At 56.8% G+C, this 20,683-nt stretch overlaps 3 protein-coding genes across 3 annotated transcripts; all 3 read right to left on the bottom strand.

The window, feature by feature from the left end:
- Positions 1-1,214: 1,214 nt before the first annotated feature.
- VOLCADRAFT_107978 (uncharacterized protein) lies at positions 1,215-2,156 on the bottom strand (the record flags this gene model as incomplete). Its single annotated transcript, XM_002958059.1, has 1 exon — positions 1,215-2,156. The coding sequence occupies exon 1, from the start codon at positions 1,923-1,925 to the stop codon at positions 1,215-1,217; it is 711 nt and encodes a 236-aa protein (XP_002958105.1). The 5' UTR covers positions 1,926-2,156.
- A 1,149-nt stretch (positions 2,157-3,305) lies between these two features.
- Positions 3,306-4,121, bottom strand: VOLCADRAFT_99329 (uncharacterized protein; the record flags this gene model as incomplete). Its single annotated transcript, XM_002958058.1, has 2 exons — positions 3,306-3,451; positions 3,857-4,121. 2 exons carry the CDS (start codon positions 4,119-4,121, stop codon positions 3,306-3,308), a joined length of 411 nt encoding a protein of 136 aa, XP_002958104.1.
- Positions 4,122-12,138: 8,017 nt separating this feature from the next.
- Positions 12,139-20,182, bottom strand: VOLCADRAFT_107975 (uncharacterized protein; the record flags this gene model as incomplete). The annotated part of the gene is made up of 12 exons (XM_002958057.1): positions 12,139-12,272; positions 12,296-12,553; positions 12,762-12,867; positions 13,155-13,203; positions 13,572-13,666; positions 13,962-14,030; positions 14,409-14,517; positions 14,620-15,676; positions 15,868-16,205; positions 16,594-18,857; positions 19,099-20,059; positions 20,165-20,182. 5 exons carry the CDS (start codon positions 20,180-20,182, stop codon positions 15,193-15,195), a joined length of 4,065 nt encoding a protein of 1,354 aa, XP_002958103.1. The 3' UTR covers positions 12,139-12,272; positions 12,296-12,553; positions 12,762-12,867; positions 13,155-13,203; positions 13,572-13,666; positions 13,962-14,030; positions 14,409-14,517; positions 14,620-15,192.
- Between the last annotated feature and the right edge of the window lie 501 nt (positions 20,183-20,683).

Here is a 20,683-nt window from a genome sequence, read left to right as displayed (position 1 = left end):
GAAAGCTGTTCAAGCCCTCAGCGGCATCCATTTTACTTGCAAGGTTCTGAACGACTTTCGCGATTCTTCTCTTTACCTAATTCTGCGTTGTTATTATTTATTTCGTAAGAGTGTAACTTGAGTTTAGTCGGAACAATGTGCATTATGCGCTGCGCTACCGAAAGCAGGCGCCTTATGGCTGATTCTTCGCCGACCGCTTCATCTTCCGCGGCAGTTTCAAGAGCCCAGAGTTGCAAGCTACGACGAAGCATGGAAAGCCCATATCAGATCTGATTTTGTCGTATGCCGGACAGTTCAGCAAAATGTGTTTCTCAGTGCCGCAGCAAGGGCATACTCGTTCCTCCCTAGGTATATAACGTCGTCCCTTACGCGCTCTGTTAGCCGCCAGTGCCCAACAGCAAACTGCATAAGCTTGCGATTCGCCGAACGCGGGATAAACATTGTGATAATCCAAGTGGAAACACCCCCACAGTAAAACGACTTCTAGCATAAAAGAAGAAAGCAATCGAAAGAAAAAGAGACAAGATCCCAAGACGCGCGGCGGACATTCTAATAACCTGTTTACATAACCTGCTTAAATAACACCAACGCACTGGAACAATTGAATTATGCAGTAAGGTCATTGCAATGGCCACAAGCACTGGGCATTAGTGAAAGGGATTCAGCAAAGACTGATCGTCACGTCCAACACGTCGTTCCATCCCTTTGTCGGCTCTGAATGGCACAATGGATGCTCTACTGGGTAAATGATCATTTGGCGGGGGGAATAGGCCATTGTATGGCATCCGAGCTGGCGCACATCATGCGCACGTCCCCACGACCCAACACGGCATCAACGCCCCGCACCCGGTTACGCCCTTGTACGAATTCCGCCTGCCAGCCTGTCTATGCAAAACAGCGCATGGCGGGTAGGCCAACGAAGCCATACCAACGTTTCGTTAAAGACTGGGGTCCCAAGCTCTCAGAATCCCAGGCTGCCAGGTTCCCAGGCTCCCAGGCACATAGGCTCCCAGGCACACAGGCTCACTGCGCTCACACGCCGTTGCCTGTTCCATTGTTGCATGCTGGCCATGGCCTGCAGCTGCCTGTGCGGGTGGGGTGGTGATGGTTGGCGCGGACATGTACAAATCATGAGTCCATCACTTCTTGACAACAGAAAACCATTATTGTTCACGCCCCCCCTTACTTACTCACATGACTGATGAGGCATCATGTCAGATGTCCGCCTGGTTCGCCACGCTGTCTGCATACTGAGCAAGGTTAGTCTTGAACTGTCGTTTGGCAACATCTTGCTCGGCCAAGTCGGCAGGCGCCAACTGGAACTCTCGAAGAGGGACATACTCGACGTCGTTAAGGAGGACCGTGCGAAGCTTGATGCATGCCCGCCAATAGCTGTACTCGGTCATGAAGATTTGAAAATTCTTGTACAGGTAGTCGATGTCCGACTCTGGCAAGACTGCTTGGAGCTGCCGCTGAAAGTTGTGCGGAGTCACCACGCACAGGGTCGAGAAGAAAGCCAACGTCTCGTACTTGCTCTTAACGTCCGCCGGCTGTGACCCAACGTAGACATCGAGGATGACAGTCTTCTCACGATCCCCGTTCTTCTTGATGACCAAGTCTGGTGTCATACCACACAGCAGCTTCCTAATGCTGCCATCGTCCCGAATGTCGTCATCGGTGATGTACACCTCGCCGTTTTTGTCCAGTAAGTCCTGAACCATGAAGAGCAGGTAGTCGTGCACCATGGCGTCGTTGTCCTCCATGTATCCCAGATCCTTCAGCCTGTTAGTAATGTTCTGCAAGGCTATACTGCACTCCTCCGTCGCATACGTGTGATTTACTAGGTACACAATCTGCTCGCTTTCCATCCACTTTGAAGGAACGTGGAATGACTTGCGAAAGAAACGATATTGAGGCTTCGACATATCTCCACACTTGCGTAGCAAGTCGGTCGCGTAACAAGCTGCAAAAGAGTGTTCAAATACACAGTGACCCCTATTTCCTTTCCTTCCTATATCTGTGTGTAAGGAAATTGTTTAAATTAGTAGGCTTCCCACTCCCACTCTGTAACATTACAGTAGGCTTCCGATGGTCTATGGGGGTATTTCCACTTGGATTAAAAGTCGCGGATTAAGGTATTTTTAATCTGTGCCAATCCACCGCTAATCCGTCGGAGTGTTTCATACGTCTGGATTTAGAAACGGATTGAAGTACGACATTTGCCAATCCGTGCATAAAATGCAAATTCGAGTACTGCCAGACATTTAAAATAGGGGGGTCCTTGTGAAGCAGCTGCCCGCGTTTCCAAAGCACGTATGGTGTTGGATTGTAAGGTGCCCAAGTACGTTTGCGAGGAAGAGAATGTGGCCAGGCTGGAGAGGAAAGTGCAGTGGCATATTGGAATGTGAGATTAGCGTAAGCGAGTTACAGCGCGTTTTATTGCACGGGCGAATTTACGTGCAAATCTTTCACCGTAGCATCAGTCCTCAGTTCACTTCTTGGAACGAACATCAGCATAGGTGCAAGCCCTCTCGCTTGGAGGGATATGCAAACAAACATCCTGATAGGGGTAAACTCGCACGCTACCGAGCATTCAACCGAGCACATGCATGCTTAATTGAATGGTGAGATGCCGACCAAAACTACACGTGCCCAACTGAAGACATTCCCGGTGGTTGTGCAGCAGCTCTTGAGGCTGTTGCTGGCTGAAATCCATCCTGAGCTGTTGCAACACGGCTAACGCGGGCACGTCCCTATGCACAGCAAATAGCTGTTCCAAGCCAACGGCGGCGTCCATGTCACCGACAAGGCTCTAAACGTCTTATCTGTTCTTATGTTTAATTAAGTTTATGTATGTTATACTTTGCGCAACTTTGTAATTTGACTTTACTCTGAACAAGGTGCTGCATACAACTGCCTCTTCGCCAGCGCTTCATCTTCCGCGGCAGTTTCACGAGCCCAGAGTTGCAAGCTACGACGTTGGCTTTCGGTGCTTTTAGTTACTGCAAAGCATCCACGCAATAGTCCAGCCTGCATGCCGCGTGCGGCTTTGGCCAACATGCCCACCTGCGCAACGCGCTGGCGCGTCTGGTCCTTTCCGCCGAGAAAAATTATATACAGTTGTACAGGCGCATTTTGTGAATCGCACGCGCGCATCGCCGCTTGTGACTGCGGCCAACATGCCCTGATGAGCGGCCTTTCGCCGAAAAAATTACATACACTTGTACAGGCGCATTTTGAGAATCGCACGCGCGCATCCGCGCGGCAAAATTCGCTCCTTGCTTTTGGGACGATGTACGGATGTTTTATTCGGCACAGTACGACCGGACACATTTCTGCGAGGGGCTGCTTAAAGATGGGGGCCCTTGTGAAGCAGCTGCCCGCGTTTCCAAAGCACGTATGGTGATGTGGAAGGTGCGGAAGTACGTCGGTGAAATATAATGTGGTAGGACTGGAGAGAATAGTGTAGCAGTATAATGTATTGTGAGTGTAGCTGAAGCTTTCATCGTGGGCGCGTCTCGTTGCAAGCTAAGCAACGCGTATACATGACGTGCAGCATCAGTCCTCAGTTCACTTCTTGTAACGAACATCAGCATAGGTCCAAGCCCTCTCGCTTGGAGGGATATATGCAAACAAACATCCTGATAGGTAAACTCGCATGCTACCGAGCATTCAACCGAGCACATGCATGCTTAGTTGAATGGTGAGATGCGACCCCCCTTCATTTCGTGCTCGGCAAGCCTGCCACCGCGTGCGTTCCGGATATGTTGGCGATGTGCACCTTGGTTTCTGTGCGCAATGCATACGATGCTCGACCCCGCCGACCAAAACTACACGTGCCCAACTGAAGACACACCTGTGGTTGTGCAGCAGCTCTTGAGGCTTTGTTGGCTGAAATCCATCCTGAGACGCTGCACCTCGGTACCTGTGCGCAATGCGTACGCTGCTCGCCCGCGCCGACCAAAACTACATGTTCCCATCTGAAGACACTGCCGGTGGTTCTTAAACAGAATTTGAGCTTGCTGCTGGCTCAAGTCCTTCCGTAGTAGCTCCAACACGGCTAACGCAGGCACGGCCGAATGCGCTGCGAAAAGCTGTTCCAAGCCCTCAGCGGCATCCATTTTACTTGCAAGGTTCTGAACGACTTTCGCGATTCTTCTCTTTACCTAATTCTGCGTTGTTATTATTTATTTCGTAAGAGTGTAACTTGAGTTTAGTCGGAACAATGTGCATTATGCGCTGCGCTACCGAAAGCAGGCGCCTTATGGCTGATTCTTCGCCGACCGCTTCATCTTCCGCGGCAGTTTCAAGAGCCCAGAGTTGCAAGCTACGACGAAGCATGGAAAGCCCATATCAGATCTGATTTTGTCGTATGCCGGACAGTTCAGCAAAATGTGTTTCTCAGTGCCGCAGCAAGGGCATACTCGTTCCTCCCTAGGTATATAACGTCGTCCCTTACGCGCTCTGTTAGCCGCCAGTGCCCAACAGCAAACTGCATAAGCTTGCGATTCGCCGAACGCGGGATAAACATTGTGATAATCCAAGTGGAAACACCCCCACAGTAAAACGACTTCTAGCATAAAAGAAGAAAGCAATCGAAAGAAAAAGAGACAAGATCCCAAGACGCGCGGCGGACATTCTAATAACCTGTTTACATAACCTGCTTAAATAACACCAACGCACTGGAACAATTGAATTATGCAGTAAGGTCATTGCAATGGCCACAAGCACTGGGCATTAGTGAAAGGGATTCAGCAAAGACTGATCGTCACGTCCAACACGTCGTTCCATCCCTTTGTCGGCTCTGAATGGCACAATGGATGCTCTACTGGGTAAATGATCATTTGGCGGGGGGAATAGGCCATTGTATGGCATCCGAGCTGGCGCACATCATGCGCACGTCCCCACGACCCAACACGGCATCAACGCCCCGCACCCGGTTACGCCCTTGTACGAATTCCGCCTGCCAGCCTGTCTATGCAAAACAGCGCATGGCGGGTAGGCCAACGAAGCCATACCAACGTTTCGTTAAAGACTGGGGTCCCAAGCTCTCAGAATCCCAGGCTGCCAGGTTCCCAGGCTCCCAGGCACATAGGCTCCCAGGCACACAGGCTCTTAGAATCCCAGGCTGCCAGGTTCCCAAGCTCCCAGGCACATAGGCTCCCAGGAACACAGGCTCTTTGAATCCGAGGCTGCCAGGTTCCCAGGCTCCCATGCACGCAGGCTCCCAGGCACACATGGTCTCAGAATCCCAGGCTGCCAGGTTCTCAGGCTCCCAGGCACATAGGCTCCCAGGCACACAGGCTCCCAGGAACACATGCTATTAGATTCCCAGGCTCCCAGGCACACATGGTCTCAGAATCCCAGGCTGCCAGGTTCCCAGGCTCCCAGGCACACAGGCCCTTAGAATCCCAGGCTGCCAGGTTCACAGGCTCCCAGGCACACATGGTCTCAGAATCCCAGGCTGCCAGGTTCACAGGCTCCCAGGCTCCCAGGCACACAGGCTCTTAGAATCTCAGGCTTCCAGGCACACAGGCTTCCAGGCACACATGCTCGCAGAATCCCAGGCTCCCAGGCACACAGGCTCTTAGAATCCCAGGCTGCCAGGTTCCCAGGCTCCCAGGCACACAGGCTCCCAGGCTCCAAGTTTCTCAGGCTCCCAGGCACACAAGGTCTTAGAAAGCCAGGCTGCCAGGTCCCCAAGCTGCCAGGTTCCTAGGCTCTCAGATTCCCAGGCTCTCAGAATCCCAGGCACAGAAGCTCTCAGAAAGGCAGGCTGCCAGGTTCCCAGGCTCTTAGGTTCCCAGGCTCTCAGAATCCTTGGCTCCCAGGCACACAGCCTCCCAGGCACACATGCCCTCAGAATCCCAGGCTCCCAGGCACACAGGTCGCCCATGGCTGTGGTCCAAGACTGGCCCCAAACCGCCAGATAAATATGCTCCTAAATCTAATTGACTTAGCCGAATGCTAGTTTTAGCTTTGTTTACATTTCATGCATTCGCTGGCGCCTACCGCTTGCATCGACGTAGCCCCCAGTATTGCACATTGCATTGTATTATCCATGAAAAGATTATAGAACTTCAATTTACTATAAGCTCAGCAAATTACAAGGGTAAAGGGCTCATCTGGACGCAGTTTGCACGGGGCTTGCGCAAGAAATCTCTGCGCGCGCTCCACGCCCGCGCGCGCCGTGAGCACCATGATAATCTACAATATAATATCTTTTGCTTCGTGCAAAAATATGTTGGTATGTGTGCCCGGAAAGCTGTGCCGGACGGTCGACCGTCCGGCGGACCGTCCCCCATGGACGGTCCCACCGTCCGCCAGGGGGGGTATATGAACCACACATCGGCCGAAACCAACCACTTCAGCCAGCCGCCAACTTCATTTGTTAGGGTTGCAGTTGTTGCGGCGCACACTGCATATGGTCAGTACAAGAACGGTTAAAATGTACATCGGTGCGCAGAGCCCACATGAAAGATGCACTGCTGGCGATTAAAGCCCGGTCGTTCTTCACAGTGATACAATCCTGCCCGCGGAACGACGCAAGGATATTGCTACTAGATGTAATACAACGAAAGACAATGACCAACCACAGGTTCGCAGAGCTCAGAAGGCACACGTACACATAAACACACTCTCTCTCTCGCACACATGTCCTGCAAGCAAGTATTCCAAGCACAAACGACCTTCGCGGCCAAAAGGTCTTGCGCTGCTATAAACAAAGTTTGGGTTCAACAAAAAGCAACAAAACACATTTTCATCATCGTCTAATATAGCCCTTCTCCCCGGTAACCATGCAACAAACCATGCCTCTCCTGGTGGGACATGGGTGCCCCGAGCCTGCAGTCCGAAGGCTATCGCAGCCACCAGAACTAAAGGCTTGGGAGCATCTCCACAGATTCCCTGGTGCTTCGTCGGCGATGGACGCGTGGCAATGCCCCTGAACTTCGGTGCATTTTGGTGCGATACAACAACCGTGAATCCACAACACGTCGCAGAAGCCAACCAGCTGACATCTAAAAACGCTGGCTGCCGCCAGCCGCTACTAAAATGCGGGAGTCTCCTCTATACCTCTGATAGGACATGGCCCCGTGATATGGGCATGCCAACAGTCCATGGCTCAAATCAATCCACTCCGTCATCCACAGTCCTGACACGCAAACCCCCACCAACCTCCCGCTTCCTAGTTCAATGCGCCAGGCCCAGGCAACCAGATCTCCACGCTGGTCCCCACGTCGAGAGAACCGCTCTGCGCGTTTACCATATTGAACGGATACGATACCGTCAAGTGGCCACCTGCCTGCTGCGCCAACTCCTGCGCCAACTCCACACTTAGCACTCCGGAACCCACCTGCGAGCCGCCGCCACTGCTGCTCCCTGGAGCCGTTCCGACAGATGGCCGCGCAGCAACCGCCACTGCAGCTGCGCCGCTGCCATGAGTCACGGACACATCCCCCAAACTGGGCGTCGTCGCCGCTGCCATTGTCGCTGTCGCCGCTACTTGCCCACGGCCCGACGGCGAGTGGAGCATAGAGCGCGAGCGCACGTGCAAACGCTGGAGGTCCATTCGGCCGCTGTGGAGGACCTGCAGCTGCACCCCCCCGCCGTCCTGCCGCGCAGACACGCACACCTGGCCGCCGCGAGGTGTGCACTGTAGCGCAATATCCAGCATATAGCTCACGACTTTCTGCAAAAGGGCCGCGGAAACACCTACCAGCAAGGGCCGGGCAGGGCGCGGGATAAGCCGGGGTTCGCATGCCGCCGGCAACCGCGCCGCGTCGTCGCTGTCCCGTACTGCAGCGGCTGCAGTCACCTTCGTGCGCTGCGAGCCAGCGGCCCCTGAGCTGCTGCTGGCAGTCAGGCTACCGCCAGCCGGGAGGTTCCCCTCTGCCAGATGCGGACGGGTCTTGCCGCCGGCGGGCGCGGAGCCAAGCCGCCTTGGCAACACGGCCGAGAGCGGCGAGTTGACGATGAAGCCAATGCCACTCACGGCTGCGAGCCTGTAGGCAGCCGTGAGGACGCCTGCAAGCGCTGACACGAGGTTAGTACTGACCGCGGTGGCTGCAGCCACATGCGCCCCCCCGGCGCCGTTGAATTGAGCTGGACTCCAACCCCATGCTGCACCCGGGGCAGTGCTTGCGGTGACGGGCTGCCGCGAGCTGCTCCGGGTTTGATCGGGCTGTGCCGGCCCGACCTTGGTGCTAGTACTGCCGGTGTCGCAGCTGTCCATCTCCACATCAATAGTGGCGGTGCTTGCGATGCTGCTGAGAGACCCCGACCTGCCCCCGTGCCGTACTCCGGCCACTGACGCGCTCGTCAATCCTGCAGCGGAGGTGGTTCTGCTGCTGCTGGACAGGTACGCCGGCGGCTGGCGTATTGTAAAGGCGTCGGTCGTGGTGCTGACCCTAGAGGAGCTCTTCGTCGGGACTGGTTGGTCGGCAAACGCCACTTGGCCCGGCGGTCCCCGGCTGGTAAACCTTGGCGAGGCCCCCTCCAAATCAGAGGGTCCAACAGTAGCGTCCATGCTTCGATACTGCAAGGACCCCTGAACCGGTGTGTCCATGGACGACGAAGAAGATGTCATGGCTTCTGGCTGCTGATGCTGCGGGCTTACGGCAGCAGGCAAGGCCACTTGTCGTGGCTGGGGCAGTGACAATAGCTCCTGGACTGCAGGACTGGGGTCGCGAGGCAGAGCGCTGGGGCTGCAGAACGGCGGAGCCTGCAGGAGAGCTTGAGGGGCGCCTGCTACACCCGGCATGGCTACCGGCATGGGCGGCACGTGCGCTCCTAGGCCGGCAAAGCCCGGAACGGCGGGGCCGTGGAGCGCATCCTCCAACTGCCACATCAAATCCTGAAGGCGCTTGCCCTGTGGCAGCGGATGGAACCAGATGGGAATTGCTCAAATGACCGCTCACCGCAGGACAATGTGCTTTTGTGTTGGTTGGGGTAGCGAGCAATATGCATGTCATAACCACGAAAACAGAAGCGCACAGGAAATCTACCGCGGATGCGGGCTAAGAACGCGAACCGATACCAGCAGGAACGATGCAAAACATTTTATGGGGATGACGAGCAGCAGCGGGCACCCTGTGAAGTCAGAAAGCCACCCGATTTTTACCCCTACCATTTGTCGAAAAAGGGGCGACCTCACAAAAGTATAACCGCTAAGAGACGCTGCCGGTGCGCCAAGGACGCCAAGCAGAGAAACATATCACGGATGGTTGGGAAAACGCATGAGTGCAATCCGACAAGGTGCTGGTTGCCCACCTGAACCAGAATACCATTCGCCATGTCCTTATCAGGGTCTCCGTCTTTGAGGCGTGGCACTAGCATTTTTCCAAAAGTGTTAAGAGTGGACAGAGGCCGCTGCGCCTCCAGCAGCAGACCTCTCGCAGTTGCAGCGGTTACGGAGCTCTGCGCCAGCTGCCAGCTCGCCCGCGCGTCCATGCCGCACGCCTTGGCCAACAGCGGCACTGCCAGCCGCAGGCACTGCAACTCCTCATCTGGCAGGTGCGGCGACAAGGTCGACAGCAAACATAATGAGCAACAACCTACTAAATTACCCAGGCGTACATCCTCAGAAAGATTATCCAACCTTTGAAACCATGAGCAAACAGCCATCATGAAGAAAGTAATACGTGTTCCAAGGGCGCCTGCTGGCCCCCCTGCTGCTGATGTCTTGCTCTATGTGGCGAGGAACATTCTACAGAACCCACTCACATGGCTTCCCGCATGTATACACGTAACGCATTCCCAAAGTCCTTGTAAACGCCTCCCATTGGACTGGATGCCATCAGACCCTCATAACCCCCGCTTGCCACTGCCTCAGTATACCATAACTCACCAGTTAGCCTCATGTGCGCCCGTTTCTGCACCTGCCCGTGCACGCTGCCCTGCTCCAACGAGGGGGACGTCACCAGCGCCGCAACACCAGCCCCACACGCACGCCCGAGTCCTGCCGCTCCCACGGCCTCGCTTTCAGTGCTGCCTGTTCCGCTGCTTCTGCTGGCCGCTGCGTCCCCGCCCAGGCGGTCCTTATCCAGTCCCACGACCAGCAGCCCCACCAGCACCCCGCAGTCCACGAGCGGGAAGACCAGTGAGGAGGAGCTGGGTAGCGCCACCACCTCGCGGTGGAGCAGACACTCCTCTATCATGGCACTGGGGTCAACGGCCACGGAGCCGCCCTGGAGAGCCCAGGATTGCTCCTGGGTGAGCATGTGAGGGGTGGATGCGGGCGGAACGTAAAAGGCAAGGTGGGAGACCGGCGGATTTTGGTCATCAGGGGTTGGCTTTGATGAAGGGAAGGAGTGGAGCGAGGGGACGCTGGTGTGCCAAGCGCTGTGAGATTGAGATTACGAAGTGTTCCTCGCTGATGGGCGTGCTCCTGGTCCCTGGAATAACCATGTATTGGTACCGGATTGACACCTATCGACTCACTGTGTGCAACAGTAGTTCGCATGGCAGTAGTGGTTGCTGCGTCTGGAAGTCCTCACCTTGGCCTGCAAGTCGACAGACAAAGCCGCGTCAGGGCTGGCAGCACATGTCACACTGTTTGTCACAAAGTGCAGGTTACATGGCGACAAGTGGCATCAGGTGTCCGCAGCTGTGCCGCGAGTGAACAGCCCTGAGCAGCCGTGCGATGTGTATCTATAGGAAAACGAACGAACCGCCTAATGTACCTCCAGAGAACGTCAACGCAGGCCAAGACGCCAGGGGGCCCCTGTCGTTAAGATACTGCTAAGGACATCCACCTGACGTGCAGTACCCGACCTATCTTACCTGCGTCAACGGGAAACTGAGCTACGCGCACCAGTTTGACCTGCCCCGGGCCAACGGACGTAAAGTTGCGTGTGTACACGGTACAGGTCATGGAACTGTAATTGGTGCCTGCAGATCAAGTATAGTTACAAAGTGCAGGTCAATGGAAGGAATTCGGGAGTTTCTCATGGCGTAGCTGAGGCGAGAATCTATATCTTGCCCCCACCTGCCCGAGAAAGCAGCTGATAAAGCATGCCGAGCTGCAAGGTGCACATGTCGTTCAAGTCGGCCGAGGGCAGGTCCGCGCCAACGACCACTGCAGTATCAGAGGCAAGCGCGAAGGCTTGCAATTTGACCAACAGGATGTTTGAAGCGGCATCCTGGCCACCTGCGCCGCAACATACGTGGTCGAGCCACGTCCTCGCTTACCCGCCAAAGGCGAAACAACTAAACATCAACTCACCGGCAAGGGCAGAACTCCGTTTCTTAATCTTGTTAAGTCCAACCCGCAGGAATGATGCACGAAGCGGCCTGGTCCGAGCCTGGCGTGCATAGGACCGGCTTGTGCACGGCGTCTGAATGCCTCCTATCCAGACCGCTATCACCATGAATCAAAATAAGTATCAATTCCTGTACTTTCGGGTGCTGTCTTTACTAGGAAATAGACTCTGGGGACAAGCAATGACGCCAGCCCGGCCAGGACCACAGAAACTTTTTGAGCAGCTACTCAGAGTCACCGATACTAGGGCATAAGTACGTTATAAATATCTCACATGTACTACACCGAGGTCCCCTATGGACTGTTTTACACTCGGTAGTAGACTAGCCTTGCTGTTAGTAAGTCAAGAAGCTGCCGCAAAGCTCTATGGTAAACAACATGATAGTTGCAATTAAACCTTGGGCTACATTCCTCCTGCTTGATAGGATACCAAAAGTGAAAACGGATTCTTCCGTACAGCTCGAAACAAGCTTACGTTAAAGTCATCGAGGTATATTCCTGCTGCTGCCTGGAGCTTGAATAGTCAGCGTTTCGCTCGCAACAACAGTCATCTGTGGAGAGTGCACTGGCCAGCAATGCCCGTGCTGTGCGGTGCGTGATTTGGAACTGCGTCGCCCCGCATACCACAGGTATGTGAGTCTGGTCGGGCCATGCCCCCCTTCTTCTGAGTGATTTCCCTTACTGAAGTAGTACTCACCACCATTGCCAAGTTTTCAAGCGGGAGGGGGGAATCACGCACTCACACCGCCCTCCGTCTATAGATAACCATAGGCACACGGCACATTTAAGGAGTCCTCGTCATCTCATCCTTGATGTACATGAATGAATGAACGATATTCCCACTATCCCTGTCTTCTATCTAGCGAAGGCATGGCCAAGGGAACGGGCTTGATTAACAAATCCAAGCGTGCGCTCTTTTCAGGGAAATTGGACTTAACATACGGACATTCTGATACACGTAACGTCCAAATTGGCGCTTCACCACCAAACCTTCCCTGCTTCGTGGTAACCCGAGCTGCTGATGCACACCTTCCTGCCGTTATTTATTCTGATCCTCAACTCTGGTCCCAACCATTTTGCAGTTTCCCCTTGGTAACACGCCGTGCAACTCCAGCATTCACATTTCCCGCTTAAAATTGGCGCCGTGTGTTCCCTGCAAGCCCTCATCCGCGCACCAGCAGCGCCGTCAGCTGTGTACATCAGATGCCGGTCGCTCCACGAGGATTTCGTCAATCAAGCCCCACTCCTTGGCTTCCGCCGGTGACATGAACGAGTCACGATCCAGTGTCTTCTCTGCGGCCGCATCAAACCACCACGCAAGTACCTTTACGCAGCTATCAGGCTTCTGGATTGCACCACACGAGGTCAGGCCTCAGGCGGTGTGGTGCTTTCCGAGAGCAACCAGCAAGCAAAGAGGACAGCGAACACCAGAGGCGCATGCACGCACACAGCGACATTGCAAGCAGTCACCGGCTGCTGGCCCTATCCAGCCCCGACGTACCCGCCATCTCCCGCGTGCACCCTGTGTGTCGAATGTAAAGGCTGGTGAGCGTCTCCTTCATGCGCATTATCTCTTGCGCACGGATCATAATGTCCGTCGCTTGTCCCTGCATGCATGCACGCATGCGGGCGTGGCACCCATGCAGCAATGTGACCGCAGAAACCTCCGTGTACTCTACCCCCCAATCCACTACACAAGCTCCTTCCCCGTACAACGTGCAACGTCCGGCAGTACCCTATCTACCCCAGGGAGCTGGGTCCGCGGGCTCTGAGCTCAGAAGGCCAGCATGCCGCGCGAGCGCTTGGATTTCCTTACAACACCCCGAACGGAAGGTGTATTAATGGCGCGCGACGCGCCCGGGCGAGAACGGCAGGGTGACAAGTAGAGACGCACCTCAGCGGCGCCCAGCGGTTGGTGCAGCATGATGCGCGCGTGTGGCAGGCTGGTGGCATGCGTTGGGCGAGGGGCAATGCAGGCTTCAGCAAACAACACCGGAAAGTATTGCCCCGCCCCGGCAGGCGAGGGCAGTCAGCACTATTATATGTAAGCCCTCTTGCTGTCCAACCGTTAAAGCAGAAACTGCCAAAGTAATGCAACATCTAACGGCATTGCAACAGAAAGGCAACACCATCCAGCTTTGCATCCAGTTCAGCACAACAAGGCAAGCTTGCATTGCGCGCCTTACAAGGAGCTGCGCGTGGCTAGGTAGCCATCTCTATTGGCCGGCACTTCAAGACCGGCCCGCCAGCCGTGCCTTCGGCAGCAAGGGGAGCCGATAACCCTTCAGTCGCACCGAACAACTGCGCCCACCTTTTCCGATGTCCCTTGTCCCCAGCGGTCAGCAGCAGTGAAGCCATGGAGGCCGCCTGTCCCACAACCAGAGTGCTGATCGGGCAGCGAATGTACTGCACAAGGGAGAGAGAGTGTAGACGAACATATACATAAAAAGATGCACGCAATAACTGTTACGTCGTTGTCCGCTTATTCACACAGATATGCCGTTGAGAGGATGCGACGCACAGCGCTAGGGATGCTTAGCGCCTGCCTGCCTGCCTGTCCGTCAGGCCATACGTGCACACAAACACGTCGGTCCCGTCAGCAAAGCATTCTGTCCCTACCGCCCCGTCGCTGACATGAGCACATGCTCCGTCCTACATGTTCACGGAAATTGACGGTGGCGTCAAAGGCAACTAGGCTTGCCTGCATGGTATCGTAAATGGCCAGGCCGGCTGTCACGACGCCTCCCGGGCTGTTGATGTACATCGTGATCTGCATGGGGTGTCATGGGTAATCGGGGGCAACGTGGACTGCATCTTTTGGTTATCGGCAAGTAGCGTTCCCAAGTTACGGGGACATGGAACTTAACAACTGCCCCGTCCCAAAGTGTGCAGTTTGGTACTACATCGAGTCAGCTTCTCGCCCACCATGCTTGTTGCACCCGGGCCTAATGCACGAGCCGCCCGCATAATAACTGGCTCTACCGGACCACTTGAAGGAAGCCCGACCAATCTGAAACCGTGGAGCAGACGGTGACCTTCCCACACCCCTGATGCGATAGGCGTGGCTGTTCCGGGTTCCGAGGGGTGCACCGTCCGGCACCTGGTGTGCCCATGTAAGAGCGCTGCGCGAACTTATGTAACATCTTACTGGCTTGTCCGGCGCCTGGCTTTCCAAGAATAGGAGCTGGGCGATGACCGAGTTACTAGTATTGTCATCGATTGCCCCGTTCACGATGACGATTCGCTCTTTTAATAGCCTGCGCCGCCAAGTATGATAGCGCTAAGTAAGCGCTGAAAACGTATTTATATTACGCGCGCATTGGCTAATGCAGCTCGCAACGTCCCGGCAGTTTCCGAACCTGCTAAAGATGTCGTAAGCGCGCTCTCCTCGATTTGTTTGCTCTATTACAATGGGAATGTAAGAAGCTCCTCTGACAACGGAACGGACACTAGTTGACACAACGGCAGCAGCGAGGGGTCTCAGGACGGAAGCCACCGCCGTTGCCAACATTTTACGAATGCGTTGTGCAGAATAAGACACCAATGAATGAAACCGAAATAAGTTAATTGCATCCCACAGTCTTTCTGCTGTACACGGACTCTCTCCAACGTCAATCAACGGTGACCGTTTCAACCCTTACCCGCTACTCTCACACGGTGCACACCATACAGCGGCGAAAGGAAAACAGAAATACCTTGAACAGTGATCACTATTACTATAGTTCTTGCTCCTCCTACGTCACAGCCGGCAAACCTACATCACGGTCAACTCCGTCAACGATATATAGAGAAACAATCGCCCAACCGCCTACCTGCAAGTCTGCCCCGCCCACAGCGTTACCCCGCGCTTTCTATCTGCAATACGCGTACAACACTCCTAAACTTGCATTGCTGCACGCCTCCTTACAATTAAGTTATCCGCACTGCGTAATTTAGTTAAATGTTATAGGCACGAAATAGCTTGGCAGCAGTGTGGCGCGGCATCGCTGACCCGCTGCCAAGGACAGCCGCATCACCGCACCCGCCGGCACCTTGCGACTGCTGCTGTACTGCCCAGGTATTAACAGCCGCGCCAGCAGCTCCAGACCGTCCACCAGCCGAGGTCCTGGCCGTACACAGTACGATGGCTGCATTAGGTACACCTGGCTCACACGCACCGCCGGCAGGCACCACCAACCCGGCTGCGCTGCCAGTGCCGCAAGCTGGTCGTGCAGGGCGCTAGAGGGACCCCCGCTCGATCCGCCTCCACCTCCTCTGGCGTCTCCTGCTACCCCCTCCCCAGGCGAGGTGAGAATAACGAGCACATCGGGCGCGGCCCGCTCCCTTATGTCCTGCCAGCTCAGCGCCACGTCCGGGCCGCCGGCCTGCGTCATACAGGACGTGGCGCCCGCCATCGCCAGCATCTCCGGTACCCACCTGCGCCCGAATACACAGCAGGCAGGCCAGGCAATCAACATAGTCAACAGTCAATGCATGCAGGTGATGATGCGCAAGGGTTGCAAGCCATGCCGATCGGAACTACAAGCGACGGCTCGGATAATCCGCGCAGGCCCCCATCGCACCCCTAGTTCGGTGTTGCGACCCATCTTCCCGGTCCGCTGCCGCACCTGCCCGGCTCGACCAGTGGCTGCAGGGACTGCAGAACCAACACTCGGGGCCACCTGGGCGTGAGGGGTGCCGCGGGCGAAGCCCCGACGACAGGCGTGACGGAGGACGGCGGCAGACGGGCAGGGGATCCTGCTGCCGCGGCAGCTGCCACGACACGGCGAATCCTCGTCTGCAGTCTCTCAAGCAACAAAGACGCCGCCTGTGGCTCGTCCAGTGCAGCCCCGAGCTCCATTATCAGGTCCATTACATCCACGAGCGTACGACAGCTCGTGTGCAGGACACGGCACGTACTGCTCGAACTCCCGCTGGGATTCACCAGGCCCGTCTCGACAAGTGCCTGGGGGATCAACGCCGGGAAACGAGCGAGCAGCGGGGCGGTGGTGGTGGAATGTAAAGTTGCAGCCCACACGCTGTCGTAGCCAGCCGTTTGCGCGGGCAAACTGCTGCTCCGTTTGGACGAGCTAGCGGCAAGCGGCTTACCTACGCAGCACACAGCCCTCCTACGCGCCTAGGTGCGCACGCTCATGCGCAAGCGGCCTAGGGACAGACCTAATTCATCTTCAGAATTTTGCTTCGTAACAGCCCCTGCTCCAAGGCCTTACAACAGTATTCGGCTGTGTGGACAGCGCCCTCGTGGGCATGCAAGCAACCTTTCCATTGCCTGGAAGTTCCTTGTGCCCGCACGCCTCTCTTCACCTTTTGGGGCCCCCTCTACACATACGCACCTGCTCCAGCTGTTCAAGCTCTCCCTCCGATAGCTCCGCAGGGTCTGGGAGCACCAACACGCTTGGTGGCTCTTGCCGCAGAGCAAGCTCATCAACCAAGAGAGCCCGCCCGCACCTCACAGCACCACAACGGTCCACAGACGTACGCCCACTGCGGCTCGCACCGCCGCCACCGCCGCCGAGGCCCAACGATAACGATGCCCCGCTGACTACAGGGCCCATCGTGGCACCGCCTGGCATGACGACACGGATGCCTCTCGCGGCCGCGCCCTGCGGTGCTTCGTCCTGCGGCACCCAGCCCAGCACCACGCGACGGCTGGTGCACACATCGGGTGGGTGGTCGCAGTTTGAGCCAATGCCAATCAGCCGGCTCGCAAGGCCCATCGCCACTAGCGCCTCGCACGCACCAGGTGCGCAGCACACCACGCCGTTGTGGCCGACAGCAGCCGCAGTGCCAAGATGCCCCAACATCATGACCGAGCCGTGGCGGACTCCTGCGGGTACAAGGCCTGGCCCAGCGGCACCCACACCAGCAGTCGGGCCCATGCCGGTGGCCCATCCGACATACCCGGGCCCGCAGGTTGGCCCCGTCACGGCAAGGTCCTCGACCCGGCAACGATTGTGGGGGCGCTGTTGGTGGGCCAAGTCTGATAGGCTGCAGGTTGACGAGCCCACAGGGCCGCATCCAGGAAATGAGCCCCCGCTTACAGAGTGATGCACGCCGGGTTGGAGCACAACGGGTAAGTCCGTGGGGCCGAGGGCGGTGCTGCTGCCGCGCGCGCGCTCAATTCCGTCGCCGCGCTCCATAGCCCAGGTGCATTTAAGGTCGCCTCCACAGCCCGTCGCTGCGCAGGTAGCCTCACGAGGGCACTGAGGCGAGCCAGGTTCGGAGATCGGCGCATTTACCGCTGATGCCGTGCCCCGCTTATCAGGAACATTGAGGTTGTGCTGCGTGGCGTCCCGCGGCGCCACATTGGCCGAAGCCGTCAATTGCATGCCGCTACTAGTCCGCTGGTTGTTGTGATGATGGTGCTCCGCTTGTTCCTGCTGGGCTGCTAACCCGTCCTCCTGAGCCACCCGGGGCCCTTCCACGATACTATCCTGCCGGGCCCATGGGACAGGAGAAGCGCGGCTCTGCTGCTTCTGAGGAAAAGGCGTCGTGTGCGGGGACGCGCTCTGCAGATCTAGACCACGAGCGCACCCTGGGACGCTTTCATGCGGCGGGGCCACTAAGGGCAAGCGACCGTCTACACCGCACAGGCTACGCCGGGCTGGCGCCACCAGGCCCAGGTGCGATGCACCGGTGGCACTGCTGGTATTGGAGGACAGCCGCGTGAGCGGGCTTGGGCACAGTCCTTCACACCCGTTTCCACCGCAGGCTGCACTGCCCTGGCCGTAGCCCAGGCACCCGGCAGCTGAAAGGGGCTTGGCGGCCTGCGGCTGGTGGCACTGTGTGCCTTGGAGGTGGTGGTACTGGTGCTGCTGCTGCGATATGGAGTTTAGGTGGTGTGCATGATGTTGATGCAAGTGAGCTCCCCAACCCTCAAGCCCTGCCAGCATGCCACATGAGCTGCCGGCGCTGATGCCGCCGTTGCTGGCGTAGGCCGCCGGCAGTGCCGAAACATCGTGTATGCTCTGCCGCCGCGACCCCGCGCGACTACATGCCGCAGATCCCAAAGCCGACTGCAAATGCACCTTTTTCGCGGTGGCCGCTATTCCCGCAGCCGATGCAGCTGCCATTGAGCCGCTCACGTGCTGCGCCATGCCCGCTGCCAGCGCCGCCGGGTCAAGGCAGGTGCAGCGCTGCAGCCAGTGCAACGCCAGACCTGGCTCCGAGGGGAGGAACAGCAGACAGCTGCTCGCCAATACATTGTTATGCAGCGTATAACCCTCCAGGGACGGGGGTGGCAGCGCCGTCCCCCCTTCCTTGCCGTCCTTCCTCGACCCGTTAGCACCGGGTCCCGCAGCAGACACCAATGACCCATCCGCGGTTCGTGACTGTGGTTCTTCTGGTATGACCGTCACCTCATATGTGGTGTTCAGTTGCGGGCCTACGGCTTTGCCGGCACTAAGCTCGCCGGTGGCACCGAGGAACAGGTTGTGCAGCTGGCGCTCCTCCACTATGACGATGCTGGCCTGTGCGCTTAGGTAGCCACGCGGTCGGCTACCCTCAGGCAGCAGCGGGTTACCGGCCGTCACGAGCACCTGCACCGAGGCGGTCTGCGCGTCCGCCAGCAGGCGCGCCTTGAAGGGCAGCACGCCCGCTGAGGGGACACGACAACGTGCACAGAGCGGGCGAGGCGAATCCACACACGTAAGTTAAGTTAACGCAGAGGAACATATGTAAACCGTAATGTGTGGCAGAAATGGTTCGTTGGGCGCAAACCGTGTAAGGAAGGGATGAGTACGTATCTAAACCAAAGAACGGGAAGGACCTCCGCGCATGTGTAGGCCGATAAACGCCGTGATGTGGCAATCCGTCGCGCCCATTCACAGCCCACTCACCCATATCGTGTACGCAGGTTTTGCTGCTGCCCTCGTCTTCGTTTAAATCAATCGTCCGCGACAGATAGAGCAGGCCAGCGCCCTCCGCCAGCACCATCCCCCCCGCGTCACAGAACGCCCGGACGGCGCCCAACAGTGCCCGGTTGGCGGCCAGCTGCTGCCAGCGCTCCGGTTCCAAGGGACCGCTGGACAGGTACAGACAGGTTGCGCCCGCAGGCAGCGCCGCGTCATAGAGCGGCGAAAAAAATAGCAGCTGGGCGCCGCTCTGGTTAAGCAGCGTCAAGTTCTCGTGGAAGCAGGGAGCGAAGGCGTCATCGCGCGCAACCGCAATGCGAACACTCCCAGGCGTTAGCGACCACCCTGTTGGCGCCAGGGGAGGAGGGAGCGCGTCGGAGAGCTGTTGCAGCGCCTGCATGGCAGCCTGGGGTGCCTGGGCCGTGCGGGTGGCCACCACTGTAGGCTTTCGGGACAGGATGTGAAGTCCAGCACTCTCCAGCGCCTTGTGCGTCACAGAGAGGGTGAGGCTTGGGGAGGCATCTACGAGCAGCAGGCCCCTGATGCTGGTGCCGTCCGTCAGGCAGGGCGGCAGGGCAGAACACGCCTGGACGATGTCTTGCGGCACCTGGGGCTGCCAGACAAGCAGAACGACACCGGTGCGCGGGAGGGACTGCGGAGAAGGCTCCAGAGAGACAAGTAGCAGGCCTTCGCCGCTGCAATACTGCGCCAGGTGGGACTCGAGGGTTGTGCCTGGCCCCAATAGGAACGCGTCCACATTGCATGCGTTGCCATGCTGACGGCGGCCTAGTTCACCTGCAGGGTTGTGCAAGGATTTCTGGGGCATTGGCAAAGCTTGCGCTACAGGGAACGTGCACGCTGACTTATCCACCGCAAGTGCCACCGGGTCAATTACGCACCAGCTCCCGCCCAGGCAGTAATATGCCTCACAGATGCTCCCGAGGCCCTGCAGGGCAGGACAAATGCGGTTGTTTTCACCGTCGAAGCGAAGGGGCAAGTTTAGAGTGTTCTTAGCTAACCGGTGAGTGCGCATTCCCTATACAGTGCTTACTGCAGTGAAGAAGCCCATTTTGCCACAGCGCTTGCGGACTGTTTTGAAGTAAAGTAGACTGCGCGCATTCTCTATGTGGCATGAGTAAACACCTTCATCAAAAGTTTACAGGTCTGTAATCATGTCGTGTCAGTTTCAAAATGGAAACAAATTTGGGTCAGGACTCGATAACGACTCCTTCGTACGGCGTCCGCTCTTTGCTCTAGCCAAGGCTGTTGCTGCTGTTGTCGTTTCTGTTAGATATCCTGATTTCGTAAGCGTCGATAACTTTTACGGATTGTGGTTCTTTGTTTTGTACCTGTCGCGGAGGACACCTGTTACAACTTGCACCAGGTTCTTGCTAAAATGTTAAGAGATAGCGGCCCAACTTGAGTTGGAAGCAATCAACCGTGAGGACATAAGGCATTGCCCAGTGCATTTGTGGTCACAAGCTGACGGGTCACTTGATCATCCAAAGTAGAGAACATGAACATTCGTCAAAAGCAAGCCGGTATGCACTGACTGGTCTACAGCAGGCAT

The sequence above is a fragment of the Volvox carteri genome, assembly GCF_000143455.1.
Source record: "Volvox carteri f. nagariensis unplaced genomic scaffold VOLCAscaffold_85, whole genome shotgun sequence".
NCBI lineage: Eukaryota > Viridiplantae > Chlorophyta > Chlorophyceae > Chlamydomonadales > Volvocaceae > Volvox > Volvox carteri.
This window is presented reverse-complemented; position numbering and strand designations above follow the sequence as displayed.